The following is a 27,741-nucleotide window of genomic DNA, read 5'->3' as shown; positions in this document are numbered from 1 at the left end:
TGGGCCAATAGCAGCTGCCTCGTATGGGCCAATAGCAAGGGCCTCGTATAGGCCAATAGCAGCTGCCTCGTATGGGCCAATAGGAGCATTTGGCCATGAACACATTCAGAACACCTCGAGTGAGAGCAGCCACACCCAGCCAGTCTCCCTCACTCCAACATCTTACTCGCCAACATTGCTCCTCCCACCATATTGTTATAGTTCTTATTACACATGTTCTATATACCTATCTACATGTTTTATTTACCAGAACTATGCAAGTAAGCCGGTATTGTGTCCAAACAGTACAGTGGCCACCATACACTGCATGAAAAATCACACAGCAGACGACGCTACGATTACGTCTCCTGTCTCACCAAAATAGCTCCTCTCAACATTCTCCTGTTGCTGTTCTTACACTATATACACACACTATATATACCCATGTACATATGTGTTGCCCATAGCGAACCACTAAGCTAGTATGGTGAGCAAAACAAGAGTGGCAGCCACACACACACACAATGAGGGTACCTCAATTCTCGCCCTCCCTCCCTCATCAAAATTCCTCCTTCCACAATACTACGCACAACGCTAATTATAACCACAATCCTGGTCACTAATTCCTGTAAATGAATAATTGACCACACGTTTATTTTGAAAAGGAACCTAAGAAATCATTTGAAGATTCCTAGATGAACGAAATAATGCTCTGGTGCTGTGGCTAGCACTGTGAACATCGTGAACAGCATTGAATCACTGATATTTGAACATTGTACCCAGTCATTATCACACTCAGGCTCTAATAAAACACTATCATAGCTAAATAATACAAGTTATATATATATTTTGACATTATTAGGCGATGCTGTGGTCACATGCTGAACAGCAGTGCTGTGCGCTCATGCTGGGAGCGCCAGCCTTGGTTGCTCACACACTACTGAGGCTCCCACACCCGGGAATGTGGACCACAATTTTTTTTAAAGATGGCGTCTGTTTACAAGAGCCCTGAGGAAGCTGATGTGAACCCCATGTAGCCACGGGAGTTTTGAATGGAACGTGAAAAATACAAATACCCGGAGGCGCGTTGCGCAAACCAGACGTGAGCCTGCAGGCACGTTGCGTAGTTTAAGGGTTAAAAGCTTCCTTGAGGGTTGTAACAGATCCCATGAGCACCACACCAGAAACAAATACCTATTTGATATTCAAAGAGTCAAAGTGATATGTAGTCAAAGTAGAAATGCTTTACAAATCAAGGGACCTCGAATGAGGAATGACCTTCCCAATTACGTTAAAGACTGTACCTCTCCCAACCAGTTTAAGATAAAAACTAAGTACAGTACTACCTAATTAACTCAATGTAACCTACCTCACCCCCAAAATGTCAACCCATGTCTACTATTTTAACCCTCTCACTGCTCAGGGGTCCTGACGACATTTACACCACTGTGCGCAAGAAAAAAAAATTCAAATTTTTTTTCGTCTTCTAAACATGTTAATTTGTGTCCCCTGAGCACGGGAAAAATAAAAAAAAAATCGTAGGTGACATATTTTGGGCGCAATTGACCGAGGAAGTCTGGCAAAAAGTGGGCGTTGACAGAGCAGTCATCAGAGCCGGTCAGCGTCACCTGCGCTGACAGGTGGGAGTTGCCACAAAGATATTATTACCTAATTGTTTCAATGTCTCCGATTGATTTTTTCTTAGTTTTTTTTTGCAGTAATATTATTCAAAAGTGTGTATTGTAATATATAAATACAGTGGAACCTCGATTAACGAGCATTTCCAGTAACGAGCGAGCCACTCACAGCAAATTTGTCTCTATTGACGAGCTTCACCTCTATTAACGAGCAAAACCACATGGTGCTTACTAGCGTCTCGCGGGTTCTCGCAAATTCTTGGACGCCTCCGACGCCAGTGTTGTTGTTGTATCGCACACGACAAGCATCCCTTTGGATTTATTTGCGCTTTTCTTTGTGTTTTTAGTGGTTTTGTGACTACAATTTGTAACGCACGATGTCACCAAAGAAGCTGCTTGCTAAAGATAGTGTTTTCAAGAGGAAGAAAGACACAATTACTGTGGATTTGAAGAAGGAAATTATAGCAAAGCATGAGTGTGGTGTCTGTGTGACTGATCTCACAAGGGAGTATGGCAGGTCCTCATCAACAATTTACACCATTAGTAAGGGAATGAGGAGGTAAGGGAGGATGTTGCCTCTTCCACTGAGATCAGGGAAGAGGCAGGGAGGAGGGAAGAGGTTATGTTGGTCCAGATGTGATCTAGAGTCGTAGCAGTACTATCAGTGATTCTAGTTGGTCTAGTGATTAAGGGTATGAGGAAGCAGGAATTCATACAGTTGAGGAAGCTAACAGCAGTAGGGTGTTCAGGCTCGCAGAGGTCAATATTAAAGTCCCCTGCGATAATTAGATGGTTTTTGTTCAGTCTGTTATCTAGTATTAGATTTCTAAGGTTTGAATTGAATTCGGACACATCAGTGTTAGGAATTCTATAGACTGCACCCACAGACAGGACAAACTCGGCACCCTTGACTCTGAAAGTAGCGAAGATGTACTCCCCACAGCAGTCTCTAGTTCTAATTATTTTTAAGCATGTTAGTTCTTGGTGGTAGTAAAGAGCAGTGCCACCACCTCTCTGAATTTGACGACAGTTGTGAATTGCCGAGTAGTTAGGCATGTTAAAGAGTTGAGTAGTATCCTCTTTCAACCACGTTTCAGTAAGTATAATAAAAGAGAATTTGTTGTCAATAGTTTCAATCAAGGCACTAACATCATCGAAGTGTTTACCTAGGGATCTAACGTTCAAGTTGATTACAGAGATATTGTGATTATCTGTTAATACATTGTTTACATCATGTGCTGTAAAATATCTGCAATTTTGATCACTGAAGTGATGATTGTCATAGATAGTGGATAAGAGGTTTAATTCTGGGTCTATACTTGTCTGCATAAAAAGGCTGTTTGCAGGAAAACAAGGCAAGAATGGCAAATTACAAAATAGAAAACAAAGAAAAAAGTAGAATAAAAATTCTAAAGTAATATAAACTTAATGGTAAATTTAAGTAAAAAAAAAAAAACTTAATGGGAACTAGGAATGTAAAAAATGAACTAGAATAATTAATAACAATAGATGACCAAAAAAGTCAAAGAGCAATTATGAAATCTATAAAATGAAAAGCTTGCTTACTATACTATTATAAGTAAACTATAGTTGAATACTAAAGTTACACTAAAACAAACTGAGGTAGTTTAAATAGAGATACACTCAGGAACACTGGATAATGAAGTTAATACTAGAGGACACAGGCAAAGCCAGTGTACTATGGAACATGGGAGTAAAAAGAAAAAAGACAATAATAAAGATGACAATATTATTATTTTTTTTTTTTTTTAACTAAAGTTAAAATCTTTTGAAAGGAAAGGCAGAGCTAAAGTACACAAAGGTAGTTAAATGAGATTATAATTTGAATTCAGGCTATACAGCAGTTATCCCACAGTCACTGAGGAAAGAATTAAGGTGAGCTTCAGTGGTTATTGAATAGGTTTTTCCAGTGTCAGTCCTCCTAGCTATAATTTTACCATCTCGCACAAAGCAGTGTTTAATTGTAGGAGAATTTTTGCAGAAACCACGCAGTTTAAAAAAGAGATTTTGCCTGAACCTGGTCAGACATTCATTCACATAAACAGTGGATTTACTAGCGACTGCAGATGAGATAAGATCAGACTTGCGGGAGCAACTATCTAGTTTTAAACGTATTCTCCTGTTATTAGTACCAGATGATTTGGTACCCACTCTATAAGCTGCTTTGATGTAATTTTTTTGGATTGAATACCTTAACTTATCCTGCAATACCTTGATCACGATGTCAGCACAGTCTTCTCCCTCAGTTTCTTGGGGAAAATCACGTGAAGAGATAATTACAGACTCAAGTAGTTTATGTTGGTCTGTCTCGTCTTGGGTAACAGCGTGTTGTTGTTGTAGGTTGTTCAGATGGTTCTCAAACTGTTGCAATATTTCTTCCTGTTTTTTAGTGGTTTCATCTGGATTAAAGTTAGTAACTGTGTTCTTGAGAAGGTTTAATTCTTGTTCGAGGTGGACAACTTTGGTAGATAGTTCTTGATTGTTCTTGAGTAAGTCTCCAGCTTCATTCTGCAAAGATAATAATGAGCTTTGCAGGTTCATTATTAAGGCCGACTGCACTTTAATTACTTTCATTTGATCTTCATGTACTTGAGTTAATAACTTGAGCCAAGGGTTATCAGCAAGGCGCTTGAAGTCAGAACAAGGGGCAGCAGCTCGTTTAAGTTGGTCCATATGGCTACATAATAGTTGCATGGCCCGTGTCGGAGACGGCGCTGCGCCCAGCTGAGATTGTTTGTTATTGTTGACGGGGGGAGAGTCGGTACCCCCCACGGCGGCCACCGAGGGGGAGATAGCTGAACTAATCATGTTGCTAGCCTGGCTAGTAGGGTTATTCTTGTTTGGTGTGTTTTCTTTCTTAAGGGCCTTACCGGTCTTACTTTGCATGGTAGCAGGATAAATGTAGGCAGGAACAATAGGGAAGACTCATTGATGAGGCAGCAGTGAACGTCGGGTACAGCTTCCTAGCTCCAGGGAGCAACACTAGTGAGGTCGAAATGAGAGAATTACGGGTTGGTCTTGTTGGTTTTTTCAATCACATTTGGGTCACTGTGTACTTAGCTGCCTTCAGGGGATGCTACATCATTTGTTGGTAGCCGAGAGCTCAAGGATCAGCGGATAAAAGAGGAGGGAGGGCAGGGCCGACAGGTGTTGTTGACGTCCGTTCGTGCCGTCCGCCGAAAGACTAACAAAGCTTAAATTGCATTCACTGGAAAGGCGAAGAGTTAGGGGGTGACATGATAGAGGTTTACAAGAGGATGAAGCGACACAACAAAGGGGATATTAATAGGGTATTAAAAGTATGACAGTATGACACAAGACAGAACACGAAACAATGGGTATAAATTGGATAAATTTAGATTTAGGAAAGACTTGGGTAAATACTGGTTCGGTAACAGGGTTGTTGATTTGTGGAACCAATTACCGCGTAACGTGGTAACACAAGATGTGGTAACACAAGACAGAACACGAAACAATGGGTATAAATTGGATAAATTTAGATTTAGGAAAGACTTGGGTAAATACTGGTTCGGTAACAGAGTTGTTGATTTGTGGAACCAATTACCGCGTAACGTGGTGGAGGTGGGGTCCCTCGATTCTTTCAAGTGCGGGTTGGACATGTATATGAGTGGGATTGGGTGGTTATAGATAGGAGCTGCCTCGTATGGGCCAATAGGCCTTCTGCAGTTGCCTTTGTTCTTATACTCTATGAACACTCACTACAGGTGGGATATAAACGGTCAAGAAAACGGGACAGTGTCAGAGCAGCAGCCCGAGTGATACTGCCCTGCACAGCTGTCATATGCATATCTGATTTACACGCACCCAACATTTAGTGTTTACTTGTTGTGAGTTAATTCTTTCTCAGTGACATGCACGATTATCTCCTTTATTAATCTTACCTCAGTGATAAGTTTTGATTATGCCATTCATTACTTGTATGTTTATTGTCTCAATGACATATGTTCATTTCAATGTTATTGTTGTGCTACCACATAATTACGATCATTGCTCTTTGAATACTGTAAGTGCCATATGCAGTTAAGTCAGAGTGTTCACTAAGTGTTTAGTTTATTTTGTACAATTAAGGAAACAATTTCATAATTGTTTCCTTCTCCCCACTGTAACCTGGCTGGGACACAGTGGAGAGACAATATCAACATTTGCCTGGCTTCTTTACATTGGTGTTGCAAGCCATTGCTCCAAGAAACACCTGAGCATCCTAGCTCAAAGATAATAATTAAACAAAATTAATATTTGACACATCCTCACTTAATTTTCATCAGGGCCTCCATCCTCTTCTCATTTCTGGTTAATGACTCCCTCTTCTTTTGTATTTTCTCCATAATCTGCAAAATATAAATGTATGATAAGCTATATATCCTGCATTATAAATGAAGTTGTGTATTGTATGAAAAAGCCTGCAATGAATGTATAGAACTGTCTCTTTCTGGTGGATACTCGGTGGCTCCATGTTACTAGCCACATGGACAGCTCCACGTGAGGAGAAGGCTCGTAGAGTATCTGGAGGGGAAATAGCATTGTAACACACCAACAGCATGGATTCAGAGATGGTAAATCGTGCCTCACAGGCTTAAGGGTAATTCCACCCCCCCAACAGCACAACATACTATCGTCACTGGCGTGGGCGAGCTGTCACACATGAGTGTTGGCACAAAATAGGATTTATTGCAGAAATACATATAAATAATAATTTTTCTGAGATTTGGCACCCGTGCATCCCGTATTTGGGAGAGGCCACCAGGCCTCACAGTCAGTAGCATCTTGGCTTCCAGACAGAGAAGAGGTGTAACACTCTCGTGTGTCGAAGTGCTATTATGTCATGGCAATGTAATCATACACAATGCCCTACATGTCTAAGAGGAGGAGGAGGAAGATGATGGAATGTGACATACGTGTTGAGGGAAGGTGGTGTGAAGCGAGACACTCTCAGCTGAGCGGGAGCATCACTCACCTACACAGCCTCCCCTCCTTCGCTCCCTCCTCTTCCTCCTCCTTCTCCTCCTACTCCTCTCCCTACTGCCACTGCTCCCTCCCCACCATGCTGGGGACCAGATGAGCGCCTTCTCACGTATATGTAATAACGTTATGCAAAAAAATTGTATTTTAACCCAACACAACCACAACTGCAATGCATGTTGAAATATAGTGAAATTCAGCAGAACCCAAGTAAATATGCAATACAAATGCTAATAAAGGCAATGGCTATCAATTCATACCCATGAAATGTTGCAAATATATATTACACTATTATTTCTGGGGGGAGCCCCATCAGCTCTCCGGAGCTATCCAGGCTGAATGGATATGTATAACTTTCTGGCATCAAAGTGCATAGAGTTCTTGCCTACCAGGGACCACGAGCCAGAACCTGGCCCCCTCAGAGAAGCATGAGGAGCAATAGCCTATAGAAACCTCCCTGTGGTTGGGAGCATTCTATGTCTGTCATTGACTGGGACATGCACCCAGAAAGGTAGGCGCCCTAAAACAAACCACTATTCTGGTGAAAATATTGCTACAGAAAGCCAAACGAGTGGACAGAGCTCCCCAAACAAAAGTATCAAATTAGCATGACGTCATCATGTCGCTGCACCGCTATCTGCGCAACCACCCCCCCTCCCCGGGTGGGGGGAAGGGGGCGCCCCAGACCCTCCGTGCCAGCGATCTAACCGGCAGTTCTTGGCTGATGTGATTACTGGCTGGTCGAGTGCCTCTGGCTCTGGTTTTGTTTCAGTTCTGTGCCTTGTGGTGTGGGGCTGTCTTTATAGGTGGTGTGTGAGCCAGGAGTGAGATTCCACAGTACTCAGGCTGCATGCACCTAAGACTCTCTTCCCTAGGTGCTCTGTAGGCACTGCCCTTGGGGCTTGGGGCCTTCTTCCACAAGTTACCTTGGGATCTACCTCCGCTGTGTCCTTTACTGCTCGGTACTGGGCCGCCCTTGGAGTCGGCTGGGGGTTTGTTGCCCTGGTTGTCTCTGGGTAGGTGGTAGTTTTCGTCACTGGTAGGGGCGCTAGGTACTGCACTGCTAGTTTTCACCATAACAGCGGCCGGCTCTGTTCCATGCTATCTCTTGCTGCTGCTATCTGCTTGATGGGGTTCTGGAAGTTCTTCTACTCCCCAAGCCCGGCCCGAGGACAAGCTTGACTTGTGAGAGTTTGGTCCACCGGGCTGTTGCTTGGAGCGGCCCGCAGGCCCACATACCTACCACAGCCCGGTTGGTCCTTCACTTTTTTAGAAAACAATCTAGTTTTCTCTTGAGGACGTCCATGGTTGTTCCAGCAATATTTCTTATAGTTGCTAGTAGGACGTTGAACAACCGCGGACCTCTGATATTTATAGTGTTCTCTGATTGTGCCTATAGCACCTCTGCTCTTCACTGGTTCTATTCTGCATTTTCTTCCATACCGTTCACTCCAGTATGTTGTTATTTTACTGTGAAGATTTGGGACCTGGCCCTCCAGTATTTTCCATGTGTATATTATTTGGTATCTATCTCTCGTCTCCTTTCTAGTGAGTATATTTGGAGAGCTTTGAGACGATCCCAATAATTAACCCTCAAACCGCTAGGGGCCCAAATGGAATTCACACCCACAGGCGCAACAAAAAAAAAAAATCCAAAAAATTCTTTTGTCTTATAGAAGTGTTCATTTTTGTTCCCTGATCACGGAAAAAATAACAAAAAAATCGTAGGTGGCATATTTTAGCCGCAATAGGGTAGGGAAGTGTGGCAAAAAAGGGGCGTTGACAGAGCCTTCGCCAGATGAGGTCTACTCCGCCCGAGCTGTCAGACGGCAGTTGCCACAAATATATTATTACCTAATTATTTCAATGTCTCTGATTGATTTTTTCTTAGTTTTTTGCAGTAATATTATTCCATACAGTGAATTGTGGTATATTTATATTATAAAATATGTGAACCATCACTGTACTCAAAATTATGGTGTGCATATTAGTGATTCAATTATTATGTTCATAAAACAATAAACAAATAGTTTTGCTGTTGTTACACTATATACACAGGTTATATATAAGTATCTGCATGTTTTGTACACCATACGAACTACTAAGTTGGTCTTGTGAGTCAAAAAGCAACAAGGAGTGACCGCCAAACACCAGCGAGCCACGCACTGCCACTCCCTCCCTCAACACCACCTCACTCACCCTCATTTACCTCCCACAATATTGTTTCTGTATTTATTCACTATACACAAACATTATATATACGTATTTACATGTTTTGTTCACCATAACTGTACATCTAAGCTTGTATGGTGAGTAAAGGCACAAAGACATAGCTACTCACACAGTCAGCTGATCGGCGGCCGCCCTCGAGGCCAGACGCACTAATATTTGTCCTCCAACAATATTGTTTGTGGTGTTATTACGCTATATACACACAGTATATATAAGTATCTACCTGTTTTATTCACCATACCTGTACAAATAAGCTGGTATGGTGCCCAAAGACCATAGTGGCCATCAGTAAACAACATGCCAAGTCGTGCAGACGACGCTCCTCCCTCATCAAAATGGCGGCTCCCAACCTACTCCTCTCGCTGTTATCTCACACTATACACACGTTATATATAAGTATCTACATTTGTGTTCACCATACCGAACCACTAAGCTGTATGGTGAGTGCAGTCAATAAATGGTGGCCACACACAGTCAGAAAACGACGCCACAACCCTCCCTCCCACAGTATTACTCCTCCCTCCATGGAGCACAGCGCTAAATATCACCACAATCCTGCTATTATCAGAATCCGGGTCAGTTTTATCACAGTCAGGGGCCTTCAGTAATACCATCACTGCTAAATAATAGCAGTATCATTTATATTATGGTATTTGTAGACGATGCTGTGGTCACAAGCTGAACAGCGGAGCTGTGAGCTCGTGCTGCGTGCGCCAGGCTTGGTGGCTTGCTCAATACTGACGCTGTAACACCTAAGAATGTTGGCCTGGATTTTTTTCTAGGTGGCATCTGGCAACTATCGGTCGTGGTTGTACTATAGCTGCCCCTATCCCAGGTGGGGCGTTCAAATTAGCACTGGACACGAAATCATATATAAATGATGTGCGCGGTTTCGGTTTTGTCACTGATATCATTTATATATGATATGCGCGGTTTGAGGGTTAAGGTGCTTTATCACGTCTGTGTGTGCCATATATATTCTCTGTATTCCCTCTATTTCAGCATCTCTCCTGCTCTGAAGGAGAAAGTGAGTACTGAGCAATACTCAGGATGGGACAACACAAGTGATTTGAAGAGTACAAACATTGTGATGAGATCCCTGGATTTAAAAGTTCTCGTAATCCATCCTATCATTTTTCTGGCTGACGCAATATTTGATTGGTAATGCTCCCTAAACGTTAGGTCGTCGGACATCATTATTCTCAAATCCTTGACATGCTGTTTTCCTACTATGGGCAGATTCGATTGTGTTTTGTACCCTGTATTATGTTTCAGATCCTCTTTTCTGCCATACCTGGGTACAGGGGTACCTCCGTTTAAGAATTTAATCTGTTCCTGGAGACAGCTCGTAACCCGAAAAATTGTAAACCGAAGATAATTTCCCCAAAAGAAATAATGGGAATGAATTAATCCGTTCCTGACTACCTAAAAACCTCACTTCAAACTAAATTTTATACCTAATTCATCGAAATTTACACTACAAAACCATGTTCAAGTTATTACTTACTCTTGCTGATGACTGCTGTTGGCGTATGGAAGATGGTGAGGAGTGGGGGGGAGGAGAGGTGTTACTGTTTGGAAGGGGAGTCCCTTCCATTATAACATCAGGCAGTGAGGACTTCTCTGGTAATTACCTAAGTAATTACCTAAGTGTAGTTACAGGATGAGAGCTACGCTCGTGGTGTCCCGTCTTCCCAGCACTCTTTGTCATATAACGCTTTGAAACTACTGACGGTCTTGGCCTCCACCACCTTCTCACTTAACTTGTTCCAACCGTCTACCACTCTATTTGCGAAGGTGAATTTTCTTATATTTCTTCGGCATCTGTGTTTAGCTAGTTTAAATCTATGACCTCTTGTTCTTGAAGTTCCAGGTCTCAGGAAGTCTTCCCTGTCGATTTTATCAATTCCTGTTACTATTTTGTACGTAGTGATCATATCACCTCTTTTTCTTCTGTCTTCTAGTTTTGGCATATTTAATGCTTCTAACCTCTCCTAGTAGCTCTTGCCCTTCAGTTCTGGGAGCCACTTAGTAGCATGTCTTTGCACCTTTTCCAGTTTGTTGATGTGCTTCTTAAGATATGGGCACCACACAACAGCTGCATATTCTAGCTTTGGCCTAACAAAAGTCATGAACAATTTCTTTAGTATATCGCCATCCATGTATTTAAATGCAATTCTGAAGTTAGAAAGCATAGCATAGGCTCCTTGCACAATATTCTTTATGTGGTCCTCAGGTGATAGTTTTCTATCTAGAACCACTCCTAGATCTCTTTCTTTATCAGAATTCTTTAAAGATTTCTCACATAATATATAGGTTGTGTGGGGTCTATGTTCTCCTATTCCACATTCCATAACATGACATTTATTAACATTAAATTCCATTTGCCAAGTGGTGCTCCATATACTTATTTTGTCCAGGTCTTCTTGAAGGGCATGACAATCATCTAAATTTCTTATCCTTCCTATTATCTTAGCATCATCAGCAAACATGTTCATATAATTCTGTATACCAACTGGTAGATCATTTATGTACACAATAAACATCACTGGTGCAAGAACTGAACCCTGTGGTACTCCACTTGTGACATTTCTCCATTCCGATACATTGCCTCTGATTACTGCCCTCATTTTTCTATCAGTCAGAAAATTTTTCATCCATGATAGAAGCTTACCTGTCACCCCTCCAATATTTTCCAGTTTCCAGAACAACCTCTTATGTGGAACTCTGTCGAAAGCCTTTTTTAGGTCCAGATAGATGCAGTCAACCCAACCATCTCTTTCCTGTAATATCTCTGTGGCTCGATCATAGAAACTGAGTAAATTCGATACACAGGATCTTCCAGATCGAAAACCATACTGTCTGTCTGATATTATATCATTTCTCTCCAGGTGTTCTACCCATTTAGTTTTGATTAGCTTTTCCAATACTTTCACTATTACACTTGTCAATGATACAGGTCTATAATTGAGGGGGTCTTCCCTGCTGCCACTTTTGTAGATTGGAACTATGTTAGCCTGTTTCCACACGTCTGCTACGATTCCTGTACACAGGGATGCCTGAAAGATCAGGTGAAGTGGAATGCTGAGTTCAGATGCACATTCTCTCAGAACCCATGGTGAAACGCCATCTGGGCCAGCTGCTTTGTTCTTCCCGAGCTCCTTTAGCATATTTTCCACTTCATCTCTAGACACCTCTATCCGCTCTATGTTGTTCTCTGGAATTCTTATTGTGTCTGGTTCTCTGAAGATTTCATTTTGTACAAACACACTTTGGAACTTTTCATTTAATGTTTCACACATTTCCTTTTCATTTTCCGTGAATCTGTTTCCCATTTTCAACCTCTGGATATTATCCTTTACCTGCAATTTGTTGTTTATGAATTTGTAGAATAGGCCCGGTTCTGTTTTACATTTATCTGCTATCCCTTTTTCAAAATTTCTTTCTGCCTCTCTCCTTACTGCTGTATAGTTGTTTCTCGCATCTTTGTATCGCTGGTATGTTTGGGGGTTTGGCCTCTTCCTATACTGATTCCATTTTTGTGTCTTTTGGTCTCTTGCCCTCACAATTTCTGTCGAACCAATCCTGTTTTCTGGCCCTGCATCTCTGTTTTGGTATGAATGTTTGTATGCCTTCCTCGTATAGTTTTAAAAATTTGGCATACATTTCATTTACTTCCCTGCCTAGCAACAATTCTGTCCAATTACACTCATTAAAAAAACTTCGAAGTTCCCCATAGCTGCCTCTCCTTAAATCGAGTTTATCAACTGTTTCAATGTCCCCATTTTCTTCTAGATGATATCTTAAAGCATATTTAATGTCTAACAGGACGTGATCACTCTTTCCCAAGGGAGGAAGGTACTGGATGTCAAAAATCTCTTCTTCTTTCCTGGTGAATACTAGATCCAGTACTGACGGTACATCTCCTTCCCTCATTCTTGTGGCTTGCTTTATGTGTTGATACAAGAATGTCTCCAGAATGAGGTTCACAAATCTGCATGTCCAAAAGTCCTCCGTTCTTGCTTCATAGGCCTCCCAGTCTATTGCTCTTAAGTTGAAGTCCCCTAGTATCAACAGTCGTGATTTATCTTTATCTGCTTGTACAATAATATCTCTCATGACCATTATGAGGCCCTCTCGTTTGTCATCCAGTTCTTCCTTTGTCCATGTGTTGCTTGCTGGTGGGCTGTAGGCATTTACAATTATCAGCTTATCATCCTGATTCCAGACCTGCAATGCCATTATGTCAATATCTCGAGGGTTTTCAAATATTAACTCTTTTACCTTCAGGTGTTTTTTCACCAGTACAGCCACTCCTCCTCCCTTCCTAGTTTTCCTGTCACGTCTCCAAACTGAGTAGCCTCTTGGGAATATGACTTCATTTATTATATTTCCTTCAAGTTTCGTTTCTGATAATGCAACAATATCTGGGACCCTAAGCTGGATTATATCTTGCAACTCCAAAGTTTTTGACCTCACTCCATCTATGTTGGTATATACAATTTTCAGGAACATGTTCCCTTTTCCTTTGCTCTTTACTCCCCCTTCCACTACTGATCTTGTTGCTTTGTTTTTATGTACCATTTCACAAGCTTTCCAGTCCCTGTCACTTTGTAAAAAAAAAGAATTTCTGTCTTCTTCATTTCTATCCCCATTTAGACGTTTTGCCTCAATTAGGTTCATTTTCAGCTTTTCTCTGTCTTCCTTGGAGAGGTCTTGTCTTATTGACCAAGATTTGCCAACCTCATCACTCTGCAGTTTCCTGGCATTTCTTAGCACTTCCATCATGTTTTTCACTCCATTAAACGTCACCCTTAAGGGGCGGTTCTTTTTTTTCTCATATTTTCCTATTCTTCTAAAATCACAGACATTTTCCTTTGAGCCTCCTCCTAAACCTACTATTTTCTCTATGATTTTCATCTCTTCTGCCGCTCGGTCCACCCTAGATGAAATTTCCTTCTCTAAACATCCAAAAATGATTATGGACTTAGTTCTATCTGCAGTGTTTTGTACCAGTTTACTGTAGGTAACCAGTTCTTTCCTAATTGCTTGCCTAATTTCTGCTTCTTGTTGGTCATTTCTGGTTTTGACTTCCGAACACACTTCTTTGATAGTCTCTTTCTCTTTTACAACTTCAGCATATGTCGCTTTTATTTCTTCTTTATACTTTTCTAGTTCTTTATTCACCTCCTCTATGTGAGTTGTCACTGAAGTTTCCAGTTGGAGATCCTTACCTAACTCTATGTTAGGTAAAAGCCCTTAGGCTTGCTTGGAGTTGTTCACCATATGAGTCTATTTTCTTGTTTATTTCTTCAAAGTCACCACACTTCACTTTCCATGCCTCATTTTCTTTCACTAGTTCCTTGATTTGCTCCTCCTGATTTGTTACCTTGTCTGTTAATGCAGTAATAATCTTACCTTGTTGAAGCATACTCCCTTTTAGAGTGCAAAGCTCACTCCAAAGAGCTCCATTGTCCTCTTCCAATTTAAGCACTTTTTCTTCATACTTCTTTTGCATATCCTCAATTATCTCTAACCTGCCAAGAACACCTCCTTTCCTTATATCTTGTGGTGAGAATCCTTTGAAACCATCATTTGATGGTGTGTCTACATTCTCAGTGGGGGTGGTGGCGGCGGCCATCTTTGATTTTGTTCTAGACCAAAACAAACTTTTCCACTCGGCTATTTTCACTCACTTTTACTTGTTTATTGTATTTTATTTGCTTTTACTCTTCCCTGAACCTTTATGTAACCTGGGACACCACTGTAGCCCTCAACCTGTGCCCAATACTTAGGTAATTCGATATTTCCAGGAGCTTGCTGCAGTGTGACTTCTACCTCCTCCAGCTTCACCTTGTACACTCTGGCACGTTTTGCCTGCATACCACTAGGACCTGCTTGTGGCTCACTGCTTGCTCGTCTTACTAAGAATCTGTCTAAAGACACTTGTTTTCCCTGCATTTTAACACTTGTCTGTAGTTAGACATCACATTGTCATTTAAAAGGTCAATGCAATGGCCTGCTACAGCTCTATCTGGGTTAGTTTTTTCAACAAAACTTTGCAGTTCTTCCCATACTTCACACATTTTCTTAATGAGGAAGGGACATGCTCTACTCACAACTATTTTCTTAGGATGAACCTTACCACTAGCTTTCATGGGACCCATTGCAAGATATATAATAAAAACTTTTATGTTCAAATGGCCAAATATCCAACAAAACACTGTAAATCCTGGTGAAGAATTGAGGCAGGATAGTCACTGGGCGCGAGGCACTGGTAAACTGAGCAGCAATCGCCGTGCCACCACATGCTAGTCGGCCCGTATGCATATTAACACCCTCGTATCCTGTGACAACCCTCGTATCCCGATACAAATTTTCTGAGCAAATCCTGCTCGTAACCCAAAAAATTCGTAACCAGGGTCGCTTGTAAGTCGAAGTACCACTATATCTGGAATTTATCACTGTTAAACATAATGTTTTTTTTCTGCTGCCCAATTGAAAACTTTGTTAATATCTGCTTGTAGTTTTTCAATGTCTTCAGAAGAGGTAATTTTCATGCTGATTTTTGTGTCATCTGCAAAGGATGACACGAAGCTGTGACTTGTATTTTTGTCTATATCTGATATGAGAATAAGGAAAAGCAGTGGTGCAAGGACTGTACCTTAAGGTACAGAGCTTTTAACTGCACGTGGACTCGATTTTATATTACTGTTACTCTTTGTGTTCTGTTCGACAGAAAATCGAGTATCCAGTGTCCTACTTTACCAGTTATTCCCAATGACCTCATTTTGTGTGCTATCAATCCACCTTCTTGAGATGATTTCGGGGCTTAGTGTCCCCACTAAGCCCGGTCCTCATCCTTAGTGCCCGGTCCTCGACCAGGCCTTCAGCCCCAGGAAGCAGCCTGTGACAGCTGACTAACTCCCAGGTGTCTATTTACTGCTAGGTAACAGGAGTTCAGAGTGAAAGAAACTCTGCCCATTGTTTCTCACCAGCGCCTGGGATCGAACCCGGGACAACAGGATCACGCGTACAGTGTTCTGTCCGCTCAGCCACCGGCCACCATGGACAAATAGTGACCATGACAAATGGACATTTGTCCACCATGACAAATGTGACCATGGACAAATGTCCATGGTCACATTTGTCGAATGCCTTTGCAAAGTCTGTGTATACAACATCTGCATTCTGTTTTTCTTCTAATTCCTCAGTGATTTTGTCATAATGGTCAAGTAGCTGTGAGAGGCATGATCTTCCCACTCTAAATCTATGTTGGCCTGGATTGTGGAGGTCACTGGTTTCCATGAAACTAGTGACCTGACTCCTGATCAAGCTCTCAAATACTTTTATTAAGTGGGACATTGGTGCAACTGGTCTATAATTCTTAGCAAATGCTTTGCTCCCTCCCTTGTGTAGAGGGGCAATGTCTGCCGCTTTAAGCACATCTGGTATCTCCCCCGTGTCCAGCTCTTCCCCCACACTAAACTGAGCGCCTGTGCTACTGGTACTTTGCATTTCTTTATAAATATTGAATTCAATGAGTCTGGACCCGGGTCTGAGTGCATGGGCATATTGTCAATTTCTCTTTCAAAATCTGCTATGCTCATGTTGATATCCGTTATATTTACAGTGGTTTGGATATCACACATAAAGATATCACACATAAAGTGGAATTGGGTATTTATTTTTACATAGACATGTTCAGGGAAGGGAATTTATCATTTTATGAAGAAAAAAGATTTTTTGGGGAACACTTTATTTCATGCGCACCGGGGGAATTTCAAAATAAACTCAGCGCAGCACGGTGGTTAAGTGAGTCACATCTGGTACCCACACACTCACAACACTTCTCCCTCCCTCTTGTTGGAAATTTCCAACACTGATACATTACTATTGTATCATAATACATCACTACTGTATGTTAAGTACAGTAACTATTAACTCTACTAACTATAGTGCTAACATAAATTAATATTTCTTTATCTGAACATTTATTACTGAAATTCTCACGACATCGAGAGGCAGGATTGCGTCAGATAATGTCTATCTACACATATTTATTACCAATATGTTAGAGAATTGAATATGGTTCTCTAATTTTATCAGTATTCCGTAAGATAAATAACTACGGATAAAATAACTCCTAATGATCCAATAACCGAGAGTTATTAACTAATATTATCACTAAATAACAGTTTTATCTGTTACATACGAACGCTATGGAGGAAATAGAAATTCTCTCCATTTCTCGATTAACACCATTTAACGAGAATATAGATATTATTTAATTCCCTACAATTGCAACCCTGTTCTCATTAACGCATTACGTAAAGTTATTACGCGAAAAGAATCTTCTACCCGTTATTAAATTCTGTTGCGAATGCATGAGGAGGATTGACAGAAGGAGGCGTGGAGACGCCACTTGCACTTGGACTGGAGAGCGTGACGCCATCAAAGTAAAACGTGCGTCCAGGGAGAGTCAAATTTCCATCAATTCTACGATAGACCATTGCAGTTAATTGGCCTAGGAGCATGCAATTGCTCCAGTTTCCTCGAAGCAATCTAAGGATTGCTTCGGTGGACAACCAGCATGTTAAGTGCTTTAGTATTATTTATATTATGAGATCTCTGTATAATTTTTACTGTGCACTGTCCATCGTTACGCCGCATGACCTCCCCAAACAACAAGTACGTCCACAAGGAATTAATTCTATTCCTTCTATTGAATAGTGATGACACAGGATATTTGGTGTAAACAATTGGTACATTTAATTGGAATTTCTGTGTTGAAAGCGGCCGTGGTCCTCTCAATTTCCCGCGCCACGCTCGGGCACACGTTTTGCAGCAAGTACCAGACGACGCCATCGCACCTCTACGTCTCCGTTCACTGTCACAGCTAAGCAGCTGAATCCTTTTCCAGTTATTTTCTTTCATTAAGTGACGTGGATAATTAATCATTAGTCAAGAATATTTCGTTTATATGATTTGAGACATCTAGTACAATTTGATAGCCTCATGAAATTTATATGAGAATGATTTCTTATTTAACCATCATATAATATTCTTGTTACTAACCAATTTATTTAACGTTTATTTGTATATAAATTAGTAAGAATTACTAATTTTATTCGAGGAAGAACCAGTCTCGATGAATCGCACTGGGAGTATTTTACTTCTGGTATTAACCCCCCATTTTGTGAAGGAAGGAAAGTCTATTTTTGAACATTAATTTAATATACAGTCCATTAAGATTTGAAGAATAACTTTTAATAGTTCCATTATCCATAGGCACTGGTATTTCAGTCCTTATCTACGATTCCTTTATATGTTTCCCTTTTCAGTAAAAATAGGGTGGTCCTTCAATTAATTTAAATTAATCTATTAATTAAACATCAATCAATAAATAGAGAGTAAGCTTTCTTCCCAACACCTCCCTCTCTCCCTCCCTGACCGACCCACTCCCTCCCTCCCTTCCTGGTGTTCCCAGCACTAACACTCGTTGTATACATTAATGGTTCACATTAGCACATTTCCAAAAATGTTTGTACAGACAGCCACTTGGTTTGCCAACTTAAGTTATCCGAAGGCAGGCAGGGAGGGAGGGAGGGAGGGAAAGGCAGGCAGGCAGGCAAGAAGGCAGGCAGGCAGGCAAGAAGGCAGGCAGGCAGGCAAGAAGGCAGGCAGGCAGGCAAGAAGGCAGGCAGGCAGGCAGGCAGGCAAGAAGGCAGGCAGGCAGGCAAGAAGGCAGGCAGGCAGGCGGGCAGACAGGCAAGCAAGCAGACAGGCAGGCAGGCAGGTAGGCAGACAGGCAGGCAGGGAAAGGAAGGAAGGAAAGGAAGGAAAGAAGGAAGGCAAAGGATGGCAGACAGGCAGGCAAAGGACGGCAGGCAGGCAGGTAGGCAGACAGGCAGGCAGGGAAAGGAAGGAAGGAAAGGAAGGAAAGAAGGAAGGCAAAGGATGGCAGACAGGCAGGCAAAGGACGGCAGGCAGGCACAGACAAAGGAAGGCAGACAGACAGACAGACAGACAGGGAGGGAGGGAGGGAGGGAGGGAGGGAGGGAGGGAGGGAGGGAAAGGAAGGAAGGAAGGAAGGAAGGAAGGAAGGAAGGAAGGAAGGAAGGAAAGAAGGAAGGAAGGGAGGGAGGCAGGAAGGCAGGGAGGCAGGCAAGTCAGTCAGTCAAGTCAATCAAGTTAGTCAAGTCAGTCAAGTCAGTCAGTCAGTCAGTCAGTCAGTCAGTCAGTCAGTAAGTCAGTCAGTAAGTCAGTCAGTCAGTCAGTCAGTCAGTCAGTCAGTCAGTTAAAGTCAGACAGTCATGTAAGTCAAGTCATCAGTCAAAGTAAGTAAGTCAAAGTCTAAGTCAGTCAAAGTCAAAGTCAGTCAGTCAAGTCTGTCAGTCAAAGTCAAAGTCAAAGTCAGTCAGTCAGTCAGTCAGTCAGTCAGTCAGTCAGTCAGTCAGTCAGTCAGTCAGTCAGTCAGTCAGTCAGTTAAAGTCAGACAGTCATGTAAGTCAAGTCATCAGTCAAAGTAAGTAAGTCAAAGTCTAAGTCAGTCAAAGTCAAAGTCAAAGTCAGTCAGTCAAGTCTGTCAGTCAAAGTCAAAGTCAGTCAGTCAGTCAGTCAGTCAGTCAGTCAGTCAGTCAGTCAGTCAGTCAGTCAGTCAGTCAAGTCAGTCAAGTCAGTCCAGTCCAGTCAGTGAAGGAGAGGTAGTTAGGAATGTTTTATGAAGTCAGCGTGTTAATTCGCTGACAAAGCACCGACCAAAGCCTCCTGCCCATATTAAAATTTATATCTTAGCTTTATGCCATTATATGTTGATTTTCATGTTAAGTGTACAGTATTGTAATACATTAATAATCATTAACATGTTTTATTGCTTCCTGTTTATTAATTAAACAAATACATTTTTACTTATGAATTATGGACAGTTGAACTACTGACCTTTAAGCAGTGCGTGTATGGGATGTGAGGCGGGTGGGGGGGGCCCAGAGGTGTGTCGGTGGTGGGGGGAGGGACGGGCTCACTCAGCTTACCTTACACTCATCCCCGTTAGCCAGAATTGTCAAATTAAATTCTGGATGTTCATTAATATATATAATTTTGGTTACAGATTTTGTTTAGCAATATTATTAGGATAATAAAAAGTTATAAAAATACTTGTTTCATGAACGCTTCATTGTATTAGATGGAAATTCTCCAGGCTGGCAATCTGCTGCTTACAGAAGTAAGTAATTATCAAAAGAAGGCACCAAACCGGGAAGGCTATGTAGCACCATCAAATGTGCGGAATAATCAGAGGGCGCTAAATATCACCAAGGATGCCAATACGAGAACAAAAACGCATAAGGCGAACGATATCAAAAGTATTCGAGTCACCAAGAATTCCAATGAGGGACAGGCGACCGTGAGGGGCGGTCGGAAAGCAAGACACACGCTCGTCCTGGAAGTCAGGACATTCAAGAAGGACATGCACGACCGTAAGAGGGACAATGCAATTAGGACAATAAGGAGCAGGGCAGTGCTCCATCAAGTGACCATGGGTTAAGCGAGTATGGCCAATACGCAATCTCGCCAGAGCTGTTTCCCATCGCCGGTTACGGTGTCAGGAGGACGGCCATGAGGAAACACAACATTTAAGAGAACGAAGTTTGTTACCAGTAACAGACGACCAAGAAGCCTGCCAATGGGTAAGAATGGAGGAATGGATAACCGGGTAAAAGTCGGAATATGGAACACCTTTACGAGAGATTGGACAAGAGTGGACAGCTTCCTTGGCAGCAGCATCCACACGCTCATTTAAAGACACACCAATATGGCTCAGGGGCTCACGATGACTCCCAGATCCGATTATACAGACTCAGTAAATACTGAGACGTGCATGGAGGGAGATAGCGAAGCATCTCATAATGAATACCATCGGAGCCCGCCGCCGTAGAACCGCAGAGGGCCAGGGCAGAACGAAGTCAAGAGAGAGAGAAGGGATCGTTATAGGAAAGTCGAAGACGAGTGCAGAAATCTAAAAGACGAGACTCAAGGACAGGTTTACGAAGAAGGAAAGATTGGGGAAGATGAAGACCAGAGCTAACAGACGAAAAGTGGGAACCTAGTTCGGTAGCGACCTGCAACGGGTCCGCCACAAGAGTACCACGGAGGTGAAGGACCGGGGAAACATCGAGAACGAACTTACCCGCTATCTTGCAGATACGCTTCCAGATCAGTGGCAGGGGAGTTTTGGACGTAATTGTGGAGACATAAGAAGCCCAACATTCACGTTTAGCCGTACGGATGGCCCTATGGGCCACCGCACTCGCTTTCCGAAAGAAAAGAAAAGAATCGGTCGTCTGCCTACGGCGGTGCCTCTTCCAGGCTGCACGCTTACAGCGGACAGCCCGAGCACAGTCCGCATTCCACCAGGGAATGCACTTCCGTGGACCCCGAGAGGAAGAGTGAGGAATAGAGCGGAGGGCAGCGTCGAAGACAGTGTCATGAAAAAGGAGGAGAGCACGAGGGAGAGGCAGAAGGGAGAGGTCAGAGAGAGCAGCACTGAGGGTAAATAGGTTCCAATCCGCCTCAGCAAACTGCCACCTAGGAAAAGAGAGGGAAGGGCGAAAAGAGAAAAAGGAAACAAGGATGGGGAAATGATCACTGCCATGGAGGTCATCAAGAAACTGCCACGTGAAATCTAAGTAAAGAGAAGAAGAGCAGAGAGAAAGATCAAGACAGGAAAGGGTGCGAGTCCGAGAGTTCAAATGAGTGGGCTCACTAGAATTCAGAAGAGACAGGGAAGACGAGAGGAGAAACGGCTCAAGAAGGCGACCTCGGGTATTCGTCAGAACATCACCCCAAAGAGAATGACGAGAATTGAAATCATCCAGCAGGAGCACAGGCTCCGGCAAGGAGTCTAGGAGGTGTTTCAAATCAGGAAGAGAAAGCGGGACACTCGGGGGGAGATAAATGGACCAAACTGTGTACCATTTCCCCACAAAGATACGAGCAGCAGAACAATGGAGAGGCGAAGGAAAAAAGGAACAAAGGGAACATCAGCGCGAGTCAAGAGAGCAGAAGAATTAGAAGTCCCAGCAATGGCTGGGGGGGGGGGAGAGAAAGGAATAGCCACGAAAACGACCAGGACGAGCACCAAGCATCGGCTCCTGGAGACAGACACAAAGGGGCGAAAACCGCGAAATCAGAAGTTGGAGTTCGAGGAAATTGGCGTAATAACCTTGAACGTTCCATTGAAGAATAGACATCGACGAGAAGAGAAAGGACAACAACAGAAAACAAGGAAGAAACAAAGGTGAAAGAGCAACATAGCACATTAAAGAATATCAGGGTTGGGATCAGGGTCAGCAAAGTCAAGGTTAGGGGGCATGGGTAAACTGAGCAAAGATGGAGGGAAGGAAGCGGGAGAACAGACCAGAGGTGGGTGGGCGGGGTCCGGAGGAGGAAGAGGAGATAATGGAGGGGAGCAGTCAAGGACAGCAGCAGGAAGAGGGGGAGTAGAAAGAGGGGAGTGCACCTCAGCAAGGGCAGCAACCGAGAGGGAAGCGGGGGCTAAAGAAACCTCCATAGCAGGAACAGGGGGCGCAACCACTGAAATGGGAGGGGAAGGAGCGAGAGAGGCAGAAGTAGGGGCCGAGGAAGAAAGCGAAACCTTCTTACCCGCCGGGGAGGAGGAAGGAGAGGAGCCAGGCTTACGCTTCTGACTTAAAGAGACAGGTGTCCCAGCAACTACGTACTGGGCAACGGATTCTATCGTCTCAACAGGAGAAGCTGAACGAGAGCACACATGATGGCCGTTTGGAGAGCGATGGACATCAGCCCGCACCGACAGGCGGCGGGGAGAGTCAAGAGACGGAGGGGAAGAATGGGAAGGAGGAACGGAGGGAGACGAAGAAGAAGACACAGGAGACAAGACAGACCGGGTAGAAAGAAGGGGAACTCCAGACAGAGGACCAGGAGGTGGATCCTTTGGGAGAGAACCCAAAGGAACAGAGGAGGAGGCAGTGGGTGTATCAGGGTCCATGGCCTGGAAACGGTTGTGAGTCTGTAGAAGATGGGAAGGACGAGGAGAGGAAGAGCGCAACACGCGAGCATAAGAGACATGAGCATAAGGCGGGAGCCAGCGAACCTGGCGTCTCACCTCAGGAAAAGATAAACGCTCCCGGTGCTTCAAGTTGAGGACGACTGCCTCAAGCTTGTAATGGACACACACACAGGAGAAGGTAGGATGGGCCTCACCGAAGTTGAGGCAACGAACCTGGGGAGAAGTGCTTCCGACTTAGAGTGACCTTCGCCACCACACAAAGGACAGAGAGAGACAGTCCCGGAGCAGCGGAGGGCACCATGCCCAAACCTCCAGCACTTGTTACAGAGCCGAGGAGAAGGAATGTACTCCTGGACAGAGCACCTGGCACCAGCAAGAATGACAGAGGGTGGAAGGGTCCTACCATCAAAGGTAATCTTCACAACCCGGAGGGGTTGGCGGCGACTACCACGAGGGGGACGAGTAAACGTGTCCACCTGGAGAATAGAATGGCCCTGGGCAGCAAGGATATGTCGAATATTGTCGTGGCAGTCGCGCAGGTCCCGAACACCGGTCGCAACATGGGGCGGGAGCAGAATAGTGCCAACACTGGCATTCAACCGAGCGTTCTTTGAGATCCGAACAGGGGTCTCGCCAAGGCAGGATAAGGCAGCCAAGCTGGAAGCAGCATCCTGAGAAGGAGCAGCAACAAAACGTGTACCGAGACGAGTGGGGTTGAAAGTAACAGAGGCATCTACGGAATCAATGAGATGTCGATGGAGGGAGAAATCGTCAGGAGGTGCGGAATCAAGAGGGAGGAGATCAAAATATTTGGCCCACGAAGCGGGACCAAACAAGGCTTGATAGGTATCAGAACGGGAAGGAATCGAGCGAGGGCGGCCGTGACGAGGACGGCGTAGAGAACCCCCAGAGAGAGAGAGAAGTTAAAAGGCGCAGTAGTTACAACTAGAGATGGAGCCGCACCAGGGGACAAGGTAGTCACCACTGGGGGCTTGGGGCTCGACCCAACCACAGAGGAGGGAGGGGAGCCGAGGGGAGAAGTCAGAGAGGCCAAAGGAGGAGCAAGGTCGAGGCCCAATGCAGCGGAGACTACAGAACCCGGTCTTCCAACACGGACCGACTCGGGGGCTTGGTCGCCCACCCCACGAGCCTGAGAAGGTAAAGGAGAAACAGTAGAACCAGTAAACATCATCGCTACGAGAAAAAATATTAATTCACGAATGTGCCCCCACACCCACCACGGAGCCACAATTAGAGGCAGGACACCCAACAAGAAGCTATCACCGATCATGCCGGGGCCTCCTAGGGGTGCGTCATGAGTATACACCCCACAAACGCCACCTTAAGAACCGACAGTCCGTCGAGATCAGGTTCAGTGACGAAAGGGGGATTCACAATAAAAGGTTCCCCTCGCTCTCGACGTCGGGTACTGCAGTTTTATGGGTGCAAGAGTATGCCTCCTCAAGCACCCGGGCATCAAAATAGAAGAAGTCCAAAGGAACTACCAAAACAAGCAAAAGGTCGGCAGGAAACGGCAAGCAGATAGGAGAAGAGGGGGGAGAAAAACGAAACAGAAGGAAAAGGAAAAGGTGCTCAGCATAATTGGAGAGGACGGCAGCAGAAGCACAAGGTTAGAAAAGGACAGAGGACTGTCCCAAGGAGCATCACACTCCGGCAGCCGCCCACTAAGCCCCCCTCACGGCAACAACGAGCTGAGCGGGGAGGGGGGGGGGGCTGCCTACAGAAGGATCTCTTGGGGAGGGAAGCAGTGAATGTCGGCAGGACAGAGGAAGTGAGCAGCAGTGAGGGGGTGACTCCCTTCCTTCCTGGTAGTGGTGTACAACGAGTGCTAGGCCACTGATCCGGTCAAACACCCACTGGTCCGGCTCCCATGGACATTTTGGCCAGATGGTGAGATAACTTTATCCGGCCACGATTTTGGCCGGATCAGGGCGTTTTCCAGATGGTTGGATTCGGGATTAGCGAGTGTCTACAGTATTCCTTCTTTGTATGGAAAGTCGTGTCTGCTTAAGCATTTCCATTAATTTCTTCCTTCTTTTGTAATGTCGTCTGCGTTCTCTTTCTACATTGGACTTCTTTCTGGCTTTCCTCAAAGGAATATGTTTCAGACAGACTTGATATGCTTCAGAAGTCAGTTTTTCTATTCCTTGTGTAGGATTTTTATTTCTTAGAACATTATCCCATTTAATGTTTGTAAATTCCCCTGTTTATTTTCTCCTAGTCTATCCTTTTATTATTAAAAGTGAATTTATTGAATAACTCTTCTCGCTTGTTGTTTCTCTTGGGCCTACTACCAATATTAATGTTAGTTTACACTTCAATGAGCTTGTGGTCCGAGTACGTAGTGTCTGAGACAGTAATGTCTCTGAGTAGCTCATCATTGTTCGTGAATATCAGGTCCAGCGTGTTTTATTCCTAGTTTGTTCTGTAATCTGCTGACTGAGCGAGAATTGTCATAGAATCTCAGTAGTTCTCTGACCTGTGGTTGGTTATTTAAGAACATAAGAATAAAGGTAACTGCAGAAGGCCCATTGGCCCATACGAGGCAGCTCCTATCTATAACCACCCAATCCCACTCATATACATGTCGAACCCACGCTTGAAACAATCGAGGGACCCCACCTCCTCCATGTTACGCGGTTACCTGGTTGATGGGGTTCTGGGAGTTCTTCTACTCCCCAAGCCCGGCCCGAGGCCAGGCTTGACTTGTGAGAGTTTGGTCCACCAGGCTGTTGCTTGGAGCGGCCCACAGGCCCACATACCCACCACAGCCCGGTTGGTCCGGCACTCCTTGGAGGAATAAATCTAGTTTCCTCTTGAAAATGTCCACGGTTGTTCCGGCAATATTTCTTATGCTTGCTGGGAGGACGTTGAACAACCGCGGACCTCTGATGTTTATACAGTGTTCTCTGATTGTGCCTATGGCACCTCTGCTCTTCACTGGTTCTATTCTACATTTTCTTCCATATCGTTTACTCCAGTACGTTGTTATTTTACTGTGTAGATTTGGTACTTGGCCCTCCAGTATCTTCCAGGTGTATATTATTTGATATCTCTCTCGTCTTCTTTCTAGTGAGTACATTTGGAGGGCTTTGAGACGATCCCAATAATTTAGGTGCTTTATTGCGCCTATGCGTGCCGTATATGTTCTCTGTATTCCCTCTATTTCAGCAATCTCTCCTGCTCTGAAGAGGGAAGTGAGTACTGAACAGTACTCAAGACGGGACAACACAAGTGACTTGAAGAGTACAACCATTGTGATGGGATCCCTGGATTTGAAAGTTCTCGTAATCCATCCTTTCAGTTTTCTGGCTGTCGCAATATTTGCTTGGTTATGCTCCTTAAACGTTAGGTCGTCAGACATTATTATTCCCAAATCCTTTACATGCTGTTTTCCTACTATGGGTACATTTGATTGTGTTTTGTACTCTGTATTATGTTTAAGGTCCTCATTTTTACCGTACCTGAGTACCTGGAATTTATCACTGTTAAACATCATGTTATTTTCTGATGCCCAGTCGAAAACTTTATTAATATCAGCTTGAAGTTCTTCAATGTCCTCAGCCGAGGTAATTTTCATACTGATTTTTGTGTCATCTGCAAAGGATGATATGAATCTGTGACTTGTATTTTTGTCTATATCTGATATGAGAATAAGGAAAAGCAGCGGTGCAAGGACTGTACCCTGAGGTACAGAGCTTTTCACTGCACTTGGACTAGATTTTATATGGTGGACAGTTACTCGCTGAGTCCTGTTTGACAGAAAACTGAGTATCCAGCGTCCTACTTTACCGGTTATTCCCATTGACTTCATTTTGTGTGCTATCACGCCATGGTCACATTTATTGAAAGCCTTTGCGAAGTCCGTGTATATCACATCAGCATTCTGTTTCTCTTCTAATGCCTCAGTGACTTTGTCGTAGTGCTCAAGTAGCTGTGAGAGGCACGATCTTCCCGCTCGAAATCCATGTTGGCCTGGGTTGTGAAGGTCATTGGTCTCCATGAAATTGGTGACCTGACTCCTAATCACTCTCTCAAATACTTTTATGATGTGCGATGTTAGTGCAACTGGTCTATAATTTTTTGCCAATACATTGCTCCCTCCCTTGTATAGAGGGGCTATGTCTGCTACTTTAAGTGCATCTGGTATCTCCCCCGTGTCCAAGCTCTTCCTCCACACTATACTGAGTGCCTGTGCTACCGGCACTTTGCATTTCTTTATAAATATTGAATTCCATGAGTCTGGACCTGGGGCCGAGTGCATGGGCATGTTTTCAATTTCTTTTTCAAAATTTAGTGCGCTCGTGTTTATATCAGTTATATTTACAGGGGTTTGAATATCCTGCATAAAGAAATTGTCTGGATCTTCCACCTTCATGTTGTTTATTGGAGTGCTAAACATGTCCTCATACTGCTTTTTTAGGATTTCACTAATTTCTTTGTCATCCTCCGTGTATGAACCTTCACTTGTACGAACAGGTCCAATACTGGCAGTGGTTTTTGCTTTTGATTTCGCATATGAGAAGAAATATTTTGGATTTTTCTTTATTTCCTGAATGGCTTTCTGTTCTAACTGTCTTTCTTCAGTTTCATATGAGTGTTTCAATTTCCGCTCGATTTCTTCAATCTCCCTATTTAAATTATTCCTTCTTTGACGGGAAATTCGTGTCTGCATAAGCAGTTCCGTTATTTTTTTTCCTGCGTTTATAGTGTCGTCTGCGTTCTCTTTCTACGTTAGATCTCTTTCTGGCTTTCCTCAAAGGAACATGTTTCAGACAGACTTGATACGCTTCTGAAGTCAGTTTGCAGAATTGGTAATTGATT

General features: G+C 43.6%; 1 protein-coding gene across 5 annotated transcripts in view; it reads right to left on the bottom strand.

The window, feature by feature from the left end:
* LOC123757278 (clusterin-associated protein 1) overlaps positions 1-27,741 on the bottom strand; it is a 307,075-nt gene that overhangs the window by 99,912 nt on the left and 179,422 nt on the right. For all 5 annotated transcript variants that reach the window (XM_045740827.2, XM_045740824.2, XM_045740825.2 and 2 more), the window contains one exon: positions 5,910-5,986. In XM_045740827.2, coding sequence (XP_045596783.2) covers positions 5,910-5,986 — 77 coding nt within the window. The remainder of the gene's footprint in view (positions 1-5,909; positions 5,987-27,741) is intronic.

The sequence above is a fragment of the Procambarus clarkii genome, chromosome 13 (assembly GCF_040958095.1).
Source record: "Procambarus clarkii isolate CNS0578487 chromosome 13, FALCON_Pclarkii_2.0, whole genome shotgun sequence".
Taxonomy (NCBI): domain Eukaryota; kingdom Metazoa; phylum Arthropoda; class Malacostraca; order Decapoda; family Cambaridae; genus Procambarus; species Procambarus clarkii.
This window is presented reverse-complemented; position numbering and strand designations above follow the sequence as displayed.